We start from the raw sequence: 19,964 nt of genomic DNA, 5'->3' as shown, positions 1-19,964 counted from the left end.
TTTCTCTGTGTGAGCGCCTTGCAAAACGAAAGATTCAGGGAGAGAGTAACAACAACCAAGCATGGAATAATATTTAAAAAAATTTAAGTGTTAAATGTCATCGTAAAAAATATTCCCACTCCTAATAGATAAACTGATTTTTTTTGCCTCATTCTTCTTTGCAAAAAAACAGCTGAAGCTCAGTCAGAATGGACGGAGTGTGTCTGGGAACATCGATTTTAAAGTGCAGCCACAGGTCCTCGCTCGGCTTTAGTTCTGTGCTTTGACTGGACCATTCGCGAAGACGCTTTGATCTGAACTATTCCACTGCTGCTCTGAATGCTTAGGGTTGATTTCCTGTTCAAACTCTGTTCCCGTTTAAAGTCCTTTTCAGCCTCTAACAGGATGTTTTTCCCAAGTTTTACCTTGAATACATCTTCCCATCAGCCCTGATCAGCTTCTCTGTCGCTGCTAAAACCAAAAGCATTCCCACAGCATGATGCCACCACCACCGCCACGTGTCACACGTTATGCAAGCAAGCCAGAAAATTCAGTTTTGGTCTCGTCTGACCAGAAAACCTTTCCCTAATATTTTGTTTGTTTTGTTTGTTTTGTTTTGTTTTGTTTTTTCCAGTGGCTTTAATCTTTGTGGAGTGTCAAACTACTAGTTGTCTTGTTGACAGATTCTCCTCAAGACCACAATAAGAACAAAAATTTATTTTTCCCGATGCAAACACTGACGAACATACTTAAACACGGCCACCCAAACACGAGTGGGTATATGCTCAAAAGGAAGTAAGGTGGAGTATTTAAGCCGCTGCGGGATCTGCTTTCAGACGTAAAAAGGGGCTCATTTACACAGGTGGGGCAGCCACTTACCCAGGGTGGGCTCAGAGTGAGGAAGACGCGCGCGCACACACACACACGCACACACACACACGAAAACACATATCATGATACAAGTTCCTCTTTGGTGGCACCGGATGTCATAGCTCCCCTTTTCGTCAACCCCTCCTCCCGTGCAGCAGGTCGTCGCCCTGCTCCGCCGTACCTCCCTGCTGCTGCTCGCAAGAGAGCAGAAACCACAGAGCACCGGCAGACGAGCTTCATCAATAAGCCCTCTATGCTCGCCACGCTCCGGAACAGTGGGCTCCCTGACAGAGCTCCGGCACCTGGACGCAGCGCGTCAAGAGGCCCGGGCGTCTGCGAGCGCCACGGCTCAAAAACAAAAAAACCTGGCACACCTGAATAAACCCCTCGAACGAAAACCACATCAAATGGCGGGAGGGAACCTGCGAGCCTCAGATCTGTGGGGAGTCCGGCCCAAAATAAAAAAAAACACACACGGTCGGGCCGGGAGGGCCATGAAACGCGAAAGAAACGGTTGTGCAAACAGGCCGCTCAGGTGCCGGATTACTGCTTTCATTAACAGGAGAGGAGAAGAAGAAACTGAGCCGCGTACAGGAGATCGGGGAGGAGGGGGAGGCAAAACGATGGAGGGTATTTATACAGGTGCTTCCAATGGAAGCCGAGAGCGCAGCACCGCTGTAATAGAGCAGCATCTATAGCAAGTCGGAGGATTTGGTTGAGCCCTTTTAATTTTGCAGTATTTAAAAACAGATCTGTCAGGATTAAAGAAAAGACTACAGAGAAGTCTGCTGTGTCAAATACAAAGACTGATGTTGACTGACACGACCGAACTTCAAGGGCCGTTTGCAACAAGCGACATCAAAATACACATAATAAAACGTCATTATTATCTTCAAGGCAAGATGTCATGTCTTTCTTCTCAAAACGTTTAATACTTGTGCTTACATTTTCAGTTTGAAAGCAGGACTTTGTGTCTTTCTTCTCAAAACTTGTGCTGCTTGTATTCAAAACTTCTGCTCTCTTTCAAATATTCACTGTGCTCTCTCAAACCTTTCACCTCTCGCTCAAAACCCGTCTCTGCTCGGATCAAATCACTTTTCTCTTCCGAATCGTTTTCTGCTCGCAATTGGAACAGAGAAGTACCGTCACCTGGCAACCTCTCCGCCAATAGAATGCAAGAGTTTCCTGCTACTAGCCGAAAAGACAAAGACGACGACAGGAAGTGGCAGGAGGACAACGACGTGCCTTGTTTTCTAATCACTTATTGTGAGAGCAAACTTAATTGCGTTTCTTATTTAGCGGAAACGCTGCGTTTGTGAATTTGTGTTTTATGCAGCTGCTGAGATTCTGAAGAATTATCAAAGAATTAGGTACATCACAACAATACATATGGAGAGCAAAAATGGGTAAAAATTGTGACTTTTACACCTTAAATGACATAACATTGCCATGCTAGTCCATCTCTATTTCAAAGACAGTTTGGATGGGCTCAAGAAATTGAGGTGAATTTTGAGAGGACTTTCTCCATATTCAGTTCAGGAGTAAAACGAGCGCACCAAGGGCTTCCTGTGGTCACTCTAAAGTTAGACTCTTCAGCCATATTTCTCTTGATTCCTCATCTGCTGATAACCGACAGAAAATAATCCACCGATTGCAGGAATAATCCATCCTTGGCACGCACCATCTGGAGCCACAGGTTAAGCTTCGTCTGACTGAAGATAAAGCCGTAACGAGCAGGCAGGTTCAGATGTGTCAGAGGTCGACGTGTGTGTGAGAACTTTAATGGAAACTAAAAGAGAAATTTAGCTAAATTGCGAGCAGTTACTTCCAAAACTGACTACGGCCCACTCTGCTTGGCAGAACCGTTTCAATTCAACCACAGCAGAAGGTTTTCCATCGTGGACAGGCTGCTTGATGTTATGCCGTGACATCTCCTCTGAATCATGTTACTAGGCTTTCACTAGACCAGAACCCTCATTAAAATTGTTCAGTCATTCTGTCATGGACTTCAGAATTTTCTGGTAGCAAGAAAATTAAATTCACGGTTCCACCAAATACAGCAAATCGACCAGGTTTTGCCCAAGACCATCACCGCACCGCCACCGCCATGTTTGTCTTAACGTAAGGCGTTTTTCTTAAATAGTGTGTTAATTTTATGGAATATGTAACGTAACACAAATTTTCAAACAAAGTTAATTTTGGTCTAAAGAGTCCGCAAACTTTTCCAAAAGTCATCAACATGTTTTTTTGGTAAATGTGAGGTGTCATGATCACCGACTCTAACTGAGGTCAGCGACGCCTGCAGGGTCGTAGATGTTTGTCTGGTTTCGTCTGTGACCTCCATGGACGTCATTTAACCCTTTCCAGTCCCGTCTTCTTTTTTCACCTGACCTTGAGTTTCTTTAAATCGAGGAATGACGTGTTGCTTTTCCAGATGTTTCGGCCCACTCGTCCTGTTTGAGTGATTTCTGAAATCTGGATTTGCAAGACTCCTTCTAATTTTTTAAAACTTTTTAATGTTTCTTTACAGGACAATAACCTTTTTTTGTTGTTTTAGTAATGTGGGGTATGTTTGTTTTTTTACTTTAACTTCCCATGAAAGGATCTTTTTGTTTGCTGCTCTCCCAGAGGATGTGTGTAATTCAAATAAAATAGTATATTGTGATCAAGATGCTTAATTTAATCCGGTTTTCTCTTTTGTAGCAAAGTGAGACAGAGGGAAGGAGCATGGACTAATAGAAACATAAAAAAAACAGAAATAATAAAATATTTCCAATAAGATAGGACTTTGGAACTATTTTATGAACAAAAAACAAATATTAAACATCGAAAGCAACATCTGTGTACTAATTTGATGGATTGCTATTTCAAAAGTAATCTGATTTAATGAAGGTCGTTCGGGAGTCATCTACTGGTGGTCATGGATTTATCAATACACACGGTTGCAACTGGACGAACATTTCCCCGAGCTATACCACGACTTGACTTCCATTCATGGGAGCCCTAATAGTTTAATTTTCTCTAATTCTACTGGGTAATTACTTTAAATGACTATTTAACCTCAGCGTCACAGAGCTGCAGCCCATTAAGGCAAACATGATTAAAATTAAAATGAGCCAGCAGCACAGTAGAAGGAATAATAAATTATGAAGGCAGCTAAGAAAAACACTAATTGTCATTACATTAGTTCTGCAAGTGAATAATTGTTAACAGCACTCCAGTAATCAACCCAGAGACTTTTTGTTTTTTTTCTTCTTTTCCTAAATCCGTCTCTGCCCCGGGCAGAGAACAAGAGCAGGGATGATGTCACCGAGAGACTCCATGATTCGTGTAGCGAAAACAGCAATTTCCTGAGTTATTTTTGCTCCCCTATTATCTCTGTTTTTATTTGCCTTTGTGGTGGTGCGAGTCTTTATGGAGGGTTCATCAAAACAGATGCCAGGGACGAAGACGTTGCCGCGCATTTCGAAGGCGCGCTCCCACACTCACACATGAGCTCTGTTCGTTACAATCGGCGCAAAAGAATCGACTTTCTGCGCCGAATCGACGTCGGATCCCACCGAAAACCGTGGGGTTATGGATCCGGCTCTTGTTTGTCTATTTTTCGCCTGCTGCAGCTCTGAACGCCGGTCGGGCCGGCCTCATTCAGGAGTACTTATTCATGCTGAGTTTGGACTGGCGCCTGAAGCACTGCACACCGGGATGCTTACCAAAGCGGCGAGCATGCGCGATGGGTTCACTTCAGCCCATTAGTCTGCGCACCCTGGGCTCGTCTTTGCTCGTGCTGACGGAGCCAGCAGTGCCGCTGAGACGAACCAAAGCCGCTGCAGCTAATGTAGCGGCTGCAGTGCCTCGCGGGCGTATTATTCATACCCCCTTAATTTTTCCCACATTTTGTCAAGTTACAAACACAAACTTTAATGGATTTTATTGGGGTTTTATGTTGACACACCAACACGAAGTAGCGCATAACTCTTAAGTGGAGGGAAAAGAATGCTCGGCGTTAAAAATGTGCAACATTAAAAATCCAGCGTTTGAAATCAGCCACTCTTCACTCTCATTTTATTGTTGTTAATTACGTCTTTTTGCTTTTTTTTTTTTTTTTTTCCCTTGTGTACAGCATGGGAAAGATGGGAAGAGTTAATAGGAAGATGGGTTAGTCAGGTTTGGAAGAAAACCTTAAAGAGGAACCAAATATCTGAGACTGGTGTAGATTTTTACAGTCTGTCAGCACAAAAACTCTAAACGTGTAAGCGGAGCCTAGTCAAAGTCCAGACTTAGCTTCGATTGGGAATATGTGAAAGGTTTTTAAAATTATATTTTAACAAGAAGAATGAGTAAAAGTCTCAGTGTCGATTTGCAGAAATCGCAGTGGACGGTGTAGTTAGAGGGCCGAGTTAAAATACATTTACAGATTTTTATTTTTAGGTCATTTTAAAAAAAAAATTGTTTATCACTTTCCTCCCAGTTCACAACAAATCACTGTTTCTGTGTGTTGGCATATCACAGAAAATCCCAATGAAATGAAATGAATTCTTAATTTTTGTCAGATCTACATGTACTTTTCCATTTATGTGTTCAATATGCGATCATCTGTGGAAGATTAAATGACTGAACACAAAGAAGCCCAGCTACATTCATTTAATGAACATAACAGAATGTAATCACATGCAAATTTTCTTTTTTTTTTCTTCTTATTCTGGGAACATTTCCCAGATTCGTACGGCACGCAGTTGCAAAGCCTGTGATAATTTGGCAATCTGAAACATTTTGAAATTCAATCCACGCTTTTTGATCTTCAAATGAGAGTGACCTACAGCGGCGCATTAACACCGTCTTGATTTAAAACCTGCGATGCCTCTTTGACGCAGTCGGGACTTGGATCCTGTCAGGACCTTGCGCTGCCCTGTTGAGATTTTTTCTTTCGTTTTTTTTCTTCCTTCACGTCTTTGATCACGTTTGCACCTGCTGCGTTTGTGGCTGAAGAGAAGACAGCTGCAATCCGTCACAAAAGCAGGTGCAAATTGCTCCCATGTGTTTGGAGCTGATGGGCGTGTTTGCATCTGCATGTATTTAGCGCAATCTGCATCATAAATCTTGCGCAGAAATACAGCGGATAGCAGGGGATAGCGGCATGAAAATTGGTTCGCTTGACGAATCGAAACAGAGCAGACTCATGCCGTTTATGGTAAGCAACATGAGGGAGGGTAGAAAAGGTTATTTTCTTTAGCAATTCTACCTCTTCATGTCTGAACCTCCTTGTTTTTTTGCTGCAGGCCCGAAAACCTTTGTTTTTTATCAAATAAATGTATATAGGTATTAAAACAAAAATACCGAAGAGTAGATTACGAAATATTTAGCAACGACATGACGTCTGCTCCTTGAAGTTGTGGAGTGTACAGTTGGGATGAAAATGGGCGAGGAGGGAGGAGGAAGAGGTTGGACTCGGGGTAAGTTCTTTAGAAATCATTCGTCAATGTGAACATTCACGGTTTATGAAAAAAGACCACAATAACGGCTGCTTCCTTCGACCGAATGCTGTTAAAATCCGTCCGTGCCGTTAGCGTTCGATTGCAGCCGTACAAGAACAAGCATCCCCTCACAAACACAAAGTCAATTTGCTCATAGGATGCCAGTTGTTTAGTGGAGAGCCTCCGTCTCAAAGGAGAGCCGCCATGATGATGTGTGCGTCCGCCTGGAAAAACTCCCGCGGCGCAGCAGTGGCTTTTCTTTCTTTGCGTCCTGCCAGCCTGAGAGAAGGGGAGCTAATTAAGAGAGGAGCCCGCAGGTGGAACATGCTGGTTTTTATGGGTCCCGGAGGACACGAAACGGAGCAAAGGGCCGAAGAGGCTGACCACACCCAGCAGGAGACAAAGGGGGCGACCGCCTCGGGTCACAAGACGACACCCATCACTGACCCGCTGCGGCAAGACACTGTAATTAAGCAGGAGAGGAGGGTCTGGATGGCAGGGGTGTAATGATACAAGGTACTGGACGGTTCAAAAGACGCAATTTTAACAGCACTTTAGGTTAAGCCAAGATTTGCTTCACAAAAACTACCATGAGGTGAATAATAAAAAAAAAGATTAGACACTGGTATGAGAACATTAGTTTCTGACCGTTTACTGAGGTGACGTAGTTTTTCACATATCTGAATATTGCAGCAAAAATGCATCTAATTCTAAAGTGGCTCCGATTAGAAATATATATTTTTAAGTATATTTTATAACTGTTGTGTTTTCTGTACTCAAAAACACAACAGAAGTTTCATAAACTTCACGCTGTGTTGTAAAGAGCTTCTGTTCAGTTTGATTCTTGGGTTTCATTGTTGCGAGAGTTTTCCCAATAACACCATCCCGATGCACGTTTTAAAGAAGTACTGCTGCATGGCGTGGAGCTTTTCAGTTTGTCACAAAAGAAAGTAAAAAGACTAAAGTTTTATCTGTTTGCAAAGCTTGATTGGTTCAAAGATCCGGAATGATTATGCATTTCAGTCGTGTTCAGGAGTTGAATCTTTTGATTTTGTTTCACAAAGATCAACAGATCTTTAGAAATTAGGAATAAAAATAATAAAACGTTCATTTTCACTTTGTGTATCTTAATAAATTCACATTTACAACCATTCCAGTCTCTTTTAGTGAACAGGTTGCCGCAATTTTTTGAACATACAAAAAAATTGGATGTTCTTACTGTGAGCTTGTAAGAGGAATAGTAGCTAGCCTGGTCAGAGAAAATGTCAATAAGCTAATTTTCCCGGTCTGCCAATTTGAAACGTGAACGTGGTAAAAATGGTTTTGATGCAATTTCCATAATCCAAATTTGACTTTGAAACAAATGAATACCATTTTTTTCCTGAGTGACACTAAAAGCAGCCCTAACAACACCAGTGCTACCACAGATAGCGAAACGCAACAATAACCATTGTAAACTTTGAACTACATAAAATCAAATGCAGCCCAAACTCAAAGAAAATTGTGTGTTTTTATTTTAGCAGGAAGAGGAAGCACCAAACCAGATGACAATTTGAATTTGGACCTATGAACTGCTCCAAACCAGTTGTTAGCATGCTATGAAATGCTAACCATTAGCGGTTAGCATTTGACTGTATAGTTTACCAATCATTCACATCCTGTCTGTCGATGTTTTTGCCACACAGATGGTTTTAAGGAGGTCGGGGTTTAAACGACTCAGCATTTTGTGTGAGCTTTAGGTTAGCAATAGAAGTAGCAACTCAAGAGCCAATTCCAATCGTACGTCAAAATAAAAGTTGGCGAAAGACTTTATTTTAACAAAAAATAAATAAAATTGGGGTGCTGCAATTTTTTAAATTTTAAATAGACAAGAGAATCTAAGAAGCAGAGAGTAAAACAGCAAGAGACAAAAAAAAGGGAATAAAGTAGGAGCAAAGAACACAAACACTGCAATCAGCTAAACAAGGCCTTCCTCTGTTTACGGCCAGAGATGTGTGTTGGAAATATTTACTCACACTCCAAGAATGTTGATGTCAATAAACCTCTAAATCTTAAAAATTGACATCGTCAAAGTTCTGTATAAGCATACACACGCTGCATCGAACCAAACAAAACGCCAAACCACTTAGTTCTCACACACTCTGATGTATGCACACAATCAGGGGAAACCAGTGCTTGTCTGAACCGGACCAAGATCAACCCTCATTTGCGCAGGAGTAGGTAAACAAACGGCGAAGGAAGTGTTTATAATGAAAAAAAAAGGGAAGTACTATGTTGACAACTGTGTACTCTGTGTTTTTGTTATGTGCCTCTGTGTGTTTTTCTTCTTTTTTTTTTACTTCACATATTTTATAAAATTCAATAAATCTAAGCAAGATGATTCAAAATAAACGAGGAGGCAAGTAATGGAGACTTATTTTCTCAGGGGAAGATAAGCAGACTTATGTGTGTGTTTTGGGTTGAGTGGGGGGGGGAGTGAAATCAAAGTTTGCGTGTGGACGCGACCCAGCCCCACTTCCTCAGAAGGCCAGAGACATCACAGCCAGCTGTATGGATGCTTCTCTTGCTTGTGGGCTAACGCACACACATGAAAGTTTCTTCTTTTTTTTTTTTTTTTTATCATGGAGGATTGGGGTCGAAGGGGGGAGGGGGGAGCGGCTTCTTCAGCGAAGCCAAACAAACAGAGGAATGTTCCGGCTTGTGTGCCGTCACAGACAAATTAAAAGTGACAGAGATGCCAGTGGTGCAGTCCAGAGTCTGCTCTCAACACGCAGAAACATAAACCCAGAATGGCATCGACTTGTGTCAACTTTACATCGCAGATGGAAGGTGTGGATGAAACCCTGGGATGATTTTTTTTGAGTGTAAACTAACAGAAAAGCGATATGGAGTGTGTGCAAGCAAGCAGCCTCGGGCAGCACTGGGTGGATCCGGGAGCTGTCTGCAGAGATCCAGATAAGGATGCCAAATAACAGCGCCTGTCCTTAGTGGCGTGACAACGAGGGCAAAACAAACCAGCTGTTATGGGAGTGCCCAGCCAGGCCTAAATCACAGGCTTTGGAGTTTGGGGGCACAATAGCCCTGCAAAGCATAGAAATATACGTTGCCCGTCTTTCTAGCCATAGGAATCTAGATATTTTCCCTAATAAAAGTCTTCACACTGGAACAAGTTCATGAACATCTTTTCAACGCCCAAACTCAAAACCGTACACGAGCCCCTGGGATATAATTACATTTAAAGGGGTAAGGCGCAGCAGTTAAACATTCCCTTTCAAAATGGCCACACCTTTAACAAGCGGATCGTAAATCTTTCTTCGTCTTGCTTATGATTTGTTTTACATAAACAGAAGTGGGACCAACACACCCACGAGTTGTGCAAGAAGCTACAGAATACATGTTAAGAAAGATTGACAATAGTACCAAACGTAGCACAGCAGAATAGACTATCCTTATGATAGCAGTGACAGTGCAATTTTTGTAATCTAGAAAGTACAGTTATGACATTTTGAGCCTTGAAGGTGTGCTGCGGTATCCAACATCAGGATGTTAGCAGCAGCTCGTTTACGCTAACGAGGTGAAGGTTGTGGTAAGGGACTGGTTTGTCCAGCACACCCCACCAATGCTTCACTTACTTGAGATCTGGGAAGTCTGGCGGACAAGTACCCTTAAAAGGGTCTAAATGCTTTCCAACGACACTAAAGTAAGTGGTAAGTATCAACGTAACGTCCCTGTAGATGGCACAGTGCCAACGCAAAACGGGCTTCGCCAGACCATCTGAATGATTCACAGACATTTCAATATGGAAGATTCAATATGTACATCTTTCTACTAGGAGAACAACAAGAAAAGGGCAAGAGAGAACCAGTGTTGGTAAAGCCCGGTACAGTACCTGGAAGAATTTAACTGATGTGTGGATAAAGAGTCCTGAACCAATGCCATGGAGGGGCACGTCAATCGACTGCAAGACAGAGAAAAGGCATCTTCCCACTCATGACTGCTTCACATTATGCTTGGCTTTATTAGTTATTTTATTAGTTTGGTTACGGGTTTGGTTTCAGTCTCTTTACCATGTAAAGTAGACATTTTGTTAGAATGTATGGGGCACTAGCGACTGACGCAGAGGATGTTACTCGGTATGTCACTGTCGGTTTTATTAGTCCTGAAGGATTAGTGAATTACAAGGCAGTGAGAGTGATAAAGAATGAGTCACACATTTGAACGTAGGTTCAAAAGGTCGTCAGAGGGTTTGGAGCTTTAGAGCAAATTATACTAACCAACCAACATCAATGTAGAAATCAGCACAAACAGTAACAAAACGCAATTTGATTGGTTCTCTGCCGATGTGGTGGTTACATGGCTGAACGAAAGGTTTATCCTGTAGTTATGTTGCAGTACAAATGGCCCCCAGGATGAACAAATGGCATCAGAAATACAACAGACAATAAAAGTGAGCTTTTTTTCAAAAATTATACTAATGCAAGTACTTTTAAATGTATTAATTGTAATTTTAAAAATAATACAGTAATTTAGACATTTGAAAAAACACAAATCAGAAATGTGTCATAGTTCAATGTCTGTTCCTTTAAAGTTTAAATGTTTCACAAGGTCTCTAATTTTCCACAGTTCTTTTTATCTGCATTTGTTCTCCTTTCTTCAACCAAACTAGTTTCAGGTTGCACAATAAGCCACTTAATCGTTTTTGGCTGCTTTTAATGACAATAATATTTAAAGTTTAAATATTTTTTAAATTTCAGAACAGCATTCACAGCAGGCTCTGCTAGCTACAGTGCAGCACAGAGCAAGAGAGGGGGGTGACGAGCAGCACCACACAGAGGGTGATTGATGACGCTAAGACACGCCCCCTGGCTCTGATTGGTTATCTCTAGTTGGAACTGGGAGCACTGGGAGAGCTTGATTTTTTTCAGGTTACCTGTCTCATACCATACTGTCAACACAGCGACAGTTTCAACAAATATTTAAAAAAGAAAATTAAAAACTTAACATATTTAAAGAGCTTGTGCAAACAAAGACTGCCATGAGAGTCCAAATCAGGGGACAGGAAAGGTCTCAGAGTGAATTTCACACCTGTTCAAAAAAAGTTTAAAAGTTGTCCTAACAATTAGATACACTATAATACAATATATTATACGCGTCCAGTTCTCTTTTTCAAGTTCTCTTTTTATCCAATGTCAGATTTATCAAACATTGGATAAAAAGAGAGCAGTTGTCTATAAATCACACTTATATATATATATATATATATATATATATATAAATTAAACATTTACATTTGTCTTTATATTTGAAAAAAAAAGCTCAATTTTTGTATGCTCGGTCTGCAGCGTTGTATTATTTCTTGAGAAATAATACATGCATGCAATGCATGCAAAAATATTTTGGATGAAAAACACCTGCATGCAACTTTTCTCTACTACAAATGTGACAAATCTGCCGATTTGTGTTTGACCTGGTCCAGTCGTCCCTTCGCTATTTTCATACGACAGTTTCTGTCTTTTCCTACACACCACAAAAACCAGAGATCTGCCATTGAACGTCTCCTGTCTGCCAACAACTGATCAGGGTTTGGTTGGTTATAAACAAAAAGTCTGATGGACTGGAAGCGACTTACGTCAAGGCGAGGGTCTACAGAGAATACACACAACTGTCAGTCATGCTAGCTGTGCAGACTAATCACACTAATCATGCTTTTTGCTAATATATGACACTATACACTGCATAATTTTCAATTTTTTTAATGGATCTTTAAGAAAAACGGAGCATTTCTTGTCACATTTTCTTTCCATCCATCCGTCCACAATGTTGAAGTACTGGTGTCAAAACCTCTGAAAAGATGGATGATTAAGAATGACTGAGACTTAGTCACCAAAGTAGTCAGTGCGACGACACAGGAAGCAAACCAAATCTAATTGCGCAGAGGTTGAAACCCATTTGAATGACCAGGTCAGTGGGAGGGAGGGAGAGCGAGCATCAGCATTCATTCTTGCATTCACACAGCAAACAACAATGAGTTCAGTGAGGGCATGTGACGACAAGCCATCTGTACCATAACATGTTCTACAACCCATTCACCGTTTCCCTCAAGAATGGAGGGATAATCCCCTTCACAGCCCTCTGTACCTGATATGGCCATGGCCCCTCGAGAGTCTCTTTAACCCTCAAGAGACTTCAACAAAACAGCTTCATTTAGAAAGCAGCTAAAGTGGCTCTCCTCTCTGACAAAGGAACTCCAGGCACTACGACCAGGAGGGGAATCAGACTAAAATGAATCAGATAATGGAGGTCAGCAGAGGGTGATGCTTTGGGAAGGGGGTGAACTTTTGGAGGCTTACTGGTTCTTGTTGGTGACCACTGGCAAGGGAATATCCTCACTCATGTCATCTAGGTCATCGGTTAGGCTGTTGGCGCGGGAGATGTCTATGGACGTGCTTTTATTGCCACTCCCCTTTACTGGAAGGGACAAAGACATGAGATAAAGTTACCGGTCGGATCGCAGCCAGGAAAGTGTTTACAAGGTTGAAACAGCGTCATTAGCCCGGGTGGACCAGGTGTTGGATAAAGACGACTTGTGCGCTCCGATAAATATAAATGAAATATCAAAAGGAGCCAAGATAAGTAAGCTGATGTTAGTTGTAACATAAATGAGAGAACTGGAAAAAGGCAGATGAACAGAAGGGTACCTGGGGAAGCAGGGCAGCTCAGAGTGAAAGATGACCAAGAGTGGTGAGGAGGGCCTAAAAGTGAGGGACACACAAAGGAAGAAAAGTCCATTAGAAAATAGGTCCCAAAACTTTCAAACGCATTCACACAAATTTAAGACTTTTTCACATTTTGTCACATTACAACCACCGACTTCAGTGTGTTTTACTGGGATCCTGTGACAGATCAAACACGTAGCCATATTTAATTGTGAAAGAGCAGTTAGAAATACATGTTTTTCATGTTTGTCCCCTAAAACTTTGGTCCATTCTTCTTTGAGAAACGGCACAAGCTCAGTCCGATTTGATGAAGAGTGTGAATAAGTTTTTTCACTCTCAACTGGATTTATGTCGCGGCCTTCAATAAACATCAATACTCTTCGATCTAAACAATTCAATCATTGTTGCTGTAAGTTTAGGGTCAAGGTCAATTCTGGCCACAGTGTCAAGTCTTTGGCAGTCTCTAGAAAGGTTTTCTTCCAGGATTTATCTGCATTTACCTAAATGTCATCACATGTTTGGATCAACTGTTTGGTTTCTGCTGAAGTAAAACATCCCCACACAGCATGACACTGCCACCACCTAGTTGCATCAGTGGACAGTGAGTTCAGGATGAGTGATGATTTTCCACAACATAAGAAATTATGCATGCAGGCCGAAGGGCGCAAGAAAACGTTTTCCAAATGTGTCCATGTGTTCAAGAGTTCTTCTACTGGTGAAAGAAAGCTAGTGCATCTTGTCATCATTTCATTAAAAGGGCAGTGTTAGGAGTTTTCCAGGCACACAGTGCTTCAGTTGTTAAAAAATGCCACATAAATATCAAACATGACTTGAAAGAAATTGTACTTTGACGTCTTGAAATTGGGCCTCTGTCTCTTTAAGGAACTCTTGCTCCTTCTGAAACTCCGCCTTCTGGAAGTCATCGACATGGCTCCTCTATTAACCCTCATCTTCCTCATCATTTCATTGAGAAGTAGCTCCTTAATGGGCTCAGCAGATCCACAGTTCCACCAGCTCTTTGCTAATTGCTGCTAGCTAATCTGCAGGACCTGAGTGGAAAGTCGCAGGGAAGGGCTGAGTAGAAGCTGAGTGGGTTGGACCTGCAACTCAGAGTAGGAGCTACGCCTTGAAGGCGGAGCTACGTCCACCCAGGCGTTTTGCACAGCTGAATGGTTGCCACGGGAGATTAAAGGATTTCTCAAACGTGCATGAAAGAATCAAAGCAACACTCCAGGTACGTTTTTGATGAGGGAGTAACATTGTAACATGATGTAAAGCTAAAAATACCAAAACAAACAAAAAAAAACTTAATTTTACATGGTACTGGCCCTTTAAGGCCACTTTTATGAAGCACTCAACAAAACAGCAGCTGCAGCCGCCCTCCAGAGTTAGCATTTTTTTGGCAATGTTTTATAAAAACACTTTTGAGGCCTTAGAACAGCTTGATTTATACCGAGATTAAAATATTCACAGATTCGTTTAGGTGTTTTAGGGTAAAGGAGGGCTGGATGTAAATGCACACCACACTTTTCAGATTTTTATTTGTAAAAACAAAACAAAAAACCACAAATCATTTCCTTCATCTCCTCCACAATGAATCACTGTGCGTTAGTGCAGGACAGAAGATAAGAATCACATTAGATATTCACGTTTGTGATGCGACAAAAAGTGAAAAGTTCAGGTTTATTCAGAGAAGTCCGGACCCGACACAGAGAGAGAGAGACAGAGAGAGAGAGAGAGAGAGAGAGACAGAGAGAGAGAGAGACAGAGACAGAGAGAGAGAGAGAGACAGAGAGAGAGAGAGAGAGAGAGAGAAACTGCAGAGCTCCACTTCAGCACTGCAGCTGGCTGGCTGACTGGGGCGGCTAAAAACAACAGCAAAGAACAACATGTGTAGCCGGGTCTTGACCTGCAGCCAGACTGTCAGCAGAGTTTGACGTGTCTCTCCTCCAAAGCACCAAGCCTCCATTGTGATGAAGAATGGCGAAGCAAATCTGCGTCCAAGTACTGAATGACCAGTCCAATTCAAGTAAAGGCCTTTCAAAGCCACTTGTATTCCATCATCCGCTTTTCCCGACAATGTCAAATGTGGAGGTGGAGACGGGCAATGAGAGCGGAAGTGGAAGCAGAGAGAATAGGTAGAATATCCAAATATAACCAGAGCTGCCTTTGAGGGACCGTTTTATGTGGTTGTGAATTTGTTTCAGAGTATAAAAACGACAGAATGGAATTTGATAAGGGGCTGATTTGACCGTCCAGCGAAAGAGAAACACGGAGAAGAAAAACGATAAGGAGATAGAGAAACTGCACTGCGTTGAGTTATTCTCTCAGACAGGGGGAGCTGGGCTGAGCCAGACAGATAAGTGGAACAACTAAAATCAGACAATGAGCCGTTCATTTCTAACCACCGCAGCTCCACAATGGCAGCTTATCAACTCTGCATCTCCCCTCGCTCCCCACCTCTCTACCTTTCTCTGGCCTGTGTGTGCTCCGCTTCCCCCGAGGACTCGGTCCGTATCTAGCCACGCCAGTCCCGTCGCTCAGCCATTCTCTTGGCAGGGCACCCAGTAAAGAAAACAGGCCGGGTCAACTTGGGACCAGCGCTTGAGAGTGTCTCTGTTTGGCTCTGGTTTGGTCCGGTTGAGGACAAAGGCTCAGCCAGCCAGTAAGTCTAATTGAAATACAGTCTGGGCCACATTAAAGGGACTGGCTGGCTAATGATTAACACAGACGGGTTTTTAATAGAAAATAGAAGTACTTAGTGAAGTGGCTCCTTGGCCAACAATTACAAATACTTTTGCGTCACTTGTACAAGTTGCACATCTGTTTTGACATGACAAGAAGTAGCAGAGAGAAGACATGAATAAGAACCTGAAGGCCGGGTTACCTAGAGCATTAGCTTGAAGCAAGCAGTCACGTAAAACATGCGGTCGCCTTGCAAAACTATTCAGACCCCACAGGATTTTTTTTTTCTTTCACAAATTAAAAGGTATTGCAAGCAACTGCAAGCATTTTAAGGTAGGTCTCCATCAAATTTGCGCAGATGTAAACAGTGAACTGTGCAAAACTATTGGTTGGTTGCTCTCCTTGCTTTTTATTTTTATTTTTTTATCTGCCGTTTTTTTTATGGGGATAGATAAAAGAAACAAAGACACTTTAATGTCTGCATCACTGCACTGGCCTATCAGCTAAGGATCTTTTTAGAGAGTTGTGTCGTTCTTGTTCCATTTCAGACGATCATCCTTGACCCGTCTGCTGTTTTCCTCCGTCTTCACAATGTTGTGTGTTTGCTAATATTCACAAGCAAACCTCTGAGGCCTTCACAGAACATCTGGATTTATGAGACTAAACAATTTGCAATAGGAAATGTAAAGATTACGTATCGTTTCGGCGATCTTTTACATGAATTCTAGCAGAATACAGTGAAGCTAAAGGGGCAGAAATACTTTTGCAAGGCACTGGGCTTTGTAGCAAACATGTCTCATTTAACGTTTGGTCGGACAGAACTCACCTGTTTTCCTGAACATCCTGGTAATCCCTGCAAAAGACGGAAATATAAGGAAGATATAACAAGGTATGAGAAAAGGTCAATCTTTAAAAAAAAAAAAAAAGCTAACTAACATGGAATATTTAGGACTTTTTAAAGTTTCCAGTATAAGAAAAACACAATGAATATACGAAAATCAATACAAGTCAGTGATCAGTCGCCTTCCTACTCAGTTAAATTTGTATACAATTGTTGAAAAAAATTATGTTAGTTTCCATGTACCATGTTTCAAAACTATTTGAGACTCATTGACTCATTGACACAAAGCCCAGGCTCTTCAACTCGTACTTTATAATTACAGACTGCAGGCTGCAGACTTTGGCGTCGTCCCCTCAATTTGTCACGTTCGCTCCTTTACTGATGCCTGTGAACTATTTGTTACACGAACACGAGAAATGCCCCGTACATAAAGACAGGATGTTTTGTGCTGTCTAAGCGATTTGACATCTCTTGAATTTCATTGCTTCTTTCCCATGCAACCGCGCCGTCTGCTCATTTTCCAAGATCCACCCAATTAAGCGGAAAACTTAAGCTCTTCCTGGTGTTGGTAGCTGCTCCCATAGTGATGGTTTGCCTTTATGTCAGGTTTATGTCACTGCAGCTCTTTTTATGACAGCGCGCTTTGACAGGAAAACCTCGTAAACTCAGTTTATTAACCTGGAATCTGGGTCAGTTAATTTGCTTGGGATGGCTTTTAACACAGGAAGCCAAACCTCCTCCCCACACCGACGAGTCCCCGCCATCCGCCGAACATTGTCTGCATGTACATTTTAAATCATCCCGAAATTAGGCACACACAGATCAAACTGTTGATTTAATACTCTTTGATCAATCTTTGCCATGTGTGCTGTCATAAACATGTCGGCTTTGATGTGACTGCCTTGGTAAACTGTAAACGGGATTACAAGAAATTCCCACTTGTAACTTTGACAAGCTGGGATCTTAAAGTAGTCTCCATTTAAGCCTGATGAGAGTGTCTTTGGCCAGCGAAGGGTAGTGGGGTGGCGGGGGGGGGGACAGAAACCGTAAAGAGCTTGTAACTATGACCTCTAATCACCACTGAAGCAGTAATGGTTTCCATGTGGCTTAAGGGAGGCACCTGGTAGCCATCTTGGCTCTGAACGGAGGAGGACAGCGTCTCTGTTTACTGCGTGAAAATGAGGAGCCATCCCATAACAGCTCCTCCCATCATAATAACTACAGAGAGGCTCAAAGTGCTCTCCATGTCTGCTTTCCTCACTCTCCAGTGGTGAGAAACCAACTCAATCTGTTATCGTTACTCTTTTACCGCCAGCAACTCCATTTCTAAGCTTTTGTTCCGACTCCACTGAAGACGTAAACACACAGTAGCGGCGAAAAGGTTGGACACACCTACCCATTCATTCTAAATGAATAGGTGTGCGCGAGGTTTTTCAGAAAATAAGTTTGACAACACAAAAGCAAAGCGTTTCTGAAGTGCCATAAAAACACGCCATTCACAATGAGGCCGTTCTGAACACCAAATTCCCCTCAGAGCGTAACAAATGTATTTATTTTTTTTGCTGAGATCGTGGATCCCCACGGCCGCTAAGGTAGCATGACGTCGTTTAATGTCTAAATGTGCCTTACAGAAGTACCCACTGAACTTTGTAATCACAAACTTGAACTAACAAAAAGAAGTGTAAGGTCGTGTCGTGGATGGAAAAACGTTCAAAAATGTTTGGTGCGGATTTGTGTCCAACCCCCTTTAATCTGATATCCCTCAGTAAACTCCTGTGCAACCAATTGCTTTTGGAGGTTCTCCAATTAGTAAATATAGTCCACCTGTGTGTAATTTAATCTTATCACACATACAGCTGTTCACTGAAAGACTCAGAGGTTTGTTACAGGACATTTTTCAGCAGCCAGAGTCGTTTTTGGAGGTCACTATTAACCCAGACATTTTCTCCTCTTTACTGTGTCCCTTTAAAACTGTATGCACAAAAACTCTTCCATGGATGCTCCAATGCCTCCAGACAAATTAAGAAGTGTGACATAATCACTGGTTGTAGTTTTATTAATTAGAAATTAAACCAAAACAAATTAAAAAAAAACTAAAAGAGGTCAACGCTGAAGCAGGGGGGGGGAGGTGTCTGCTCAGCATCTCAGGATGTCATGTTCCTATGTTGGACCCACAGCAGGTGGGTCAGGAGTTCATCGCTGCTCTCTGCTGATGATCTGGTTCTGTTGGCCTCATCAGGTCGTGATCTACAGCTTTCACTGGAGCGATCAGATGATGATGAGGATCAGTGCCTCCGAATAAGAGGCCAAATGGAGAAGTTTGAGCGTTGTAAGGTTCACAAATGAGGGCAAAATGCTGGAGATCGATAGGCAGATTGCTGCAGTGTCTGCAGCGATGCAGGTGGTGTACCGGTCTGTCATGGTAAAGAGAGAACCGAGACCAAAACCAAAGCTCTTGATTTATCGGTTGATCTACATTCCTGTGGTCACAAGGTTTGTGTAATGACCAAAAGAATGAGATTGCAGATACAGGCGCCCAAAATGAGCTTCTGCCGCAGGATGTCTGGGCCCTGGATTGGTCATCGGGGAGGGGACTCAAGAGTAGAGCCGCTGCTTCTCCATGTCGAGAGAAGCCAGTTGAGGTGGCTCAGGCATCTGGTTGGTTAGGACATCTCCTGGACGCCTCCCTGGTGAGGCGTTCTGGGTACATCCTGGGTACAGGAGACCCAGAGGAAGACCCAGGACACGCTGGAGGGACTATGTCTGTCGGTTGGCCTGGGAACGCCTCGGGATTCCCCCGGAGGAGCTGGAACAAGTGTCTTGGGAGAGGGAAGTCTGGGCCTCCATACTGCCACCCTCATGACCCGACTCTGGATAAGCGGAAGTCAGTGGATGGATGGGTGGATTTTGAAAATCATGTAAGATTTTCCTTTTCATTGTTTCATTGCGCACTACTCTGCGTTGGATACAAAATCCCATCAAAATAGATGGAAGCTGGCAGCCGTAACGTGACACAATGCCATAAAGGTCGAGGGTTGCACAGAGAATACCTCTGGAAGGCACTGCATCCGTCCAGCAAAGCTTTGTTTCACCCGTGTTTAAACAGCAAAGCTAGTAGCACTGCCGTATGAGTTCCTGTTTCAAAACACTCTCCGAGAATCATTTCGAGGTGTCAAGTTTAAAAAACAAATCTCTAGTCAAGAGATCCAAAAGGACTGGGTTTAATCAAGCGGCAATAAAGTGGGATTTGGTGCTTTCATGCGTAATCTTGGCAAGTTCAAGCGCTTGGACTGATGGAAGAATTGCAATTAAAAAAAAAAAAAAAAAGAAAAAAAAGGTTAGCAGGCTTCCTTTGAAACAGCTGCCAGAGTGAAAGGAGCTCAGTCAGAGCATGTTACAAAT

General features: G+C 42.4%; 1 protein-coding gene across 1 annotated transcript in view; it reads right to left on the bottom strand.

Moving 5' to 3' along the window:
• The window catches only part of kcnq1.2 (potassium voltage-gated channel, KQT-like subfamily, member 1.2), a 126,563-nt gene that overhangs the window by 69,295 nt on the left and 37,304 nt on the right, over window positions 1–19,964 (bottom strand). The window contains exons 12-14 of the mRNA XM_015003907.2: window positions 16,548–16,574; window positions 13,019–13,072; window positions 12,671–12,788 (exon numbers count right to left, since the gene is read on the bottom strand). Of these exons, the coding sequence (XP_014859393.2) occupies window positions 12,671–12,788; window positions 13,019–13,072; window positions 16,548–16,574 (199 nt within the window). The remainder of the gene's footprint in view (window positions 1–12,670; window positions 12,789–13,018; window positions 13,073–16,547; window positions 16,575–19,964) is intronic.

The sequence above is a fragment of the Poecilia mexicana genome, unplaced genomic scaffold (genome assembly GCF_051168715.1).
Source record: "Poecilia mexicana isolate PSO_F unplaced genomic scaffold, ASM5116871v1 scaffold_6, whole genome shotgun sequence".
Lineage (NCBI taxonomy): Eukaryota > Metazoa > Chordata > Actinopteri > Cyprinodontiformes > Poeciliidae > Poecilia > Poecilia mexicana.
This window is presented reverse-complemented; position numbering and strand designations above follow the sequence as displayed.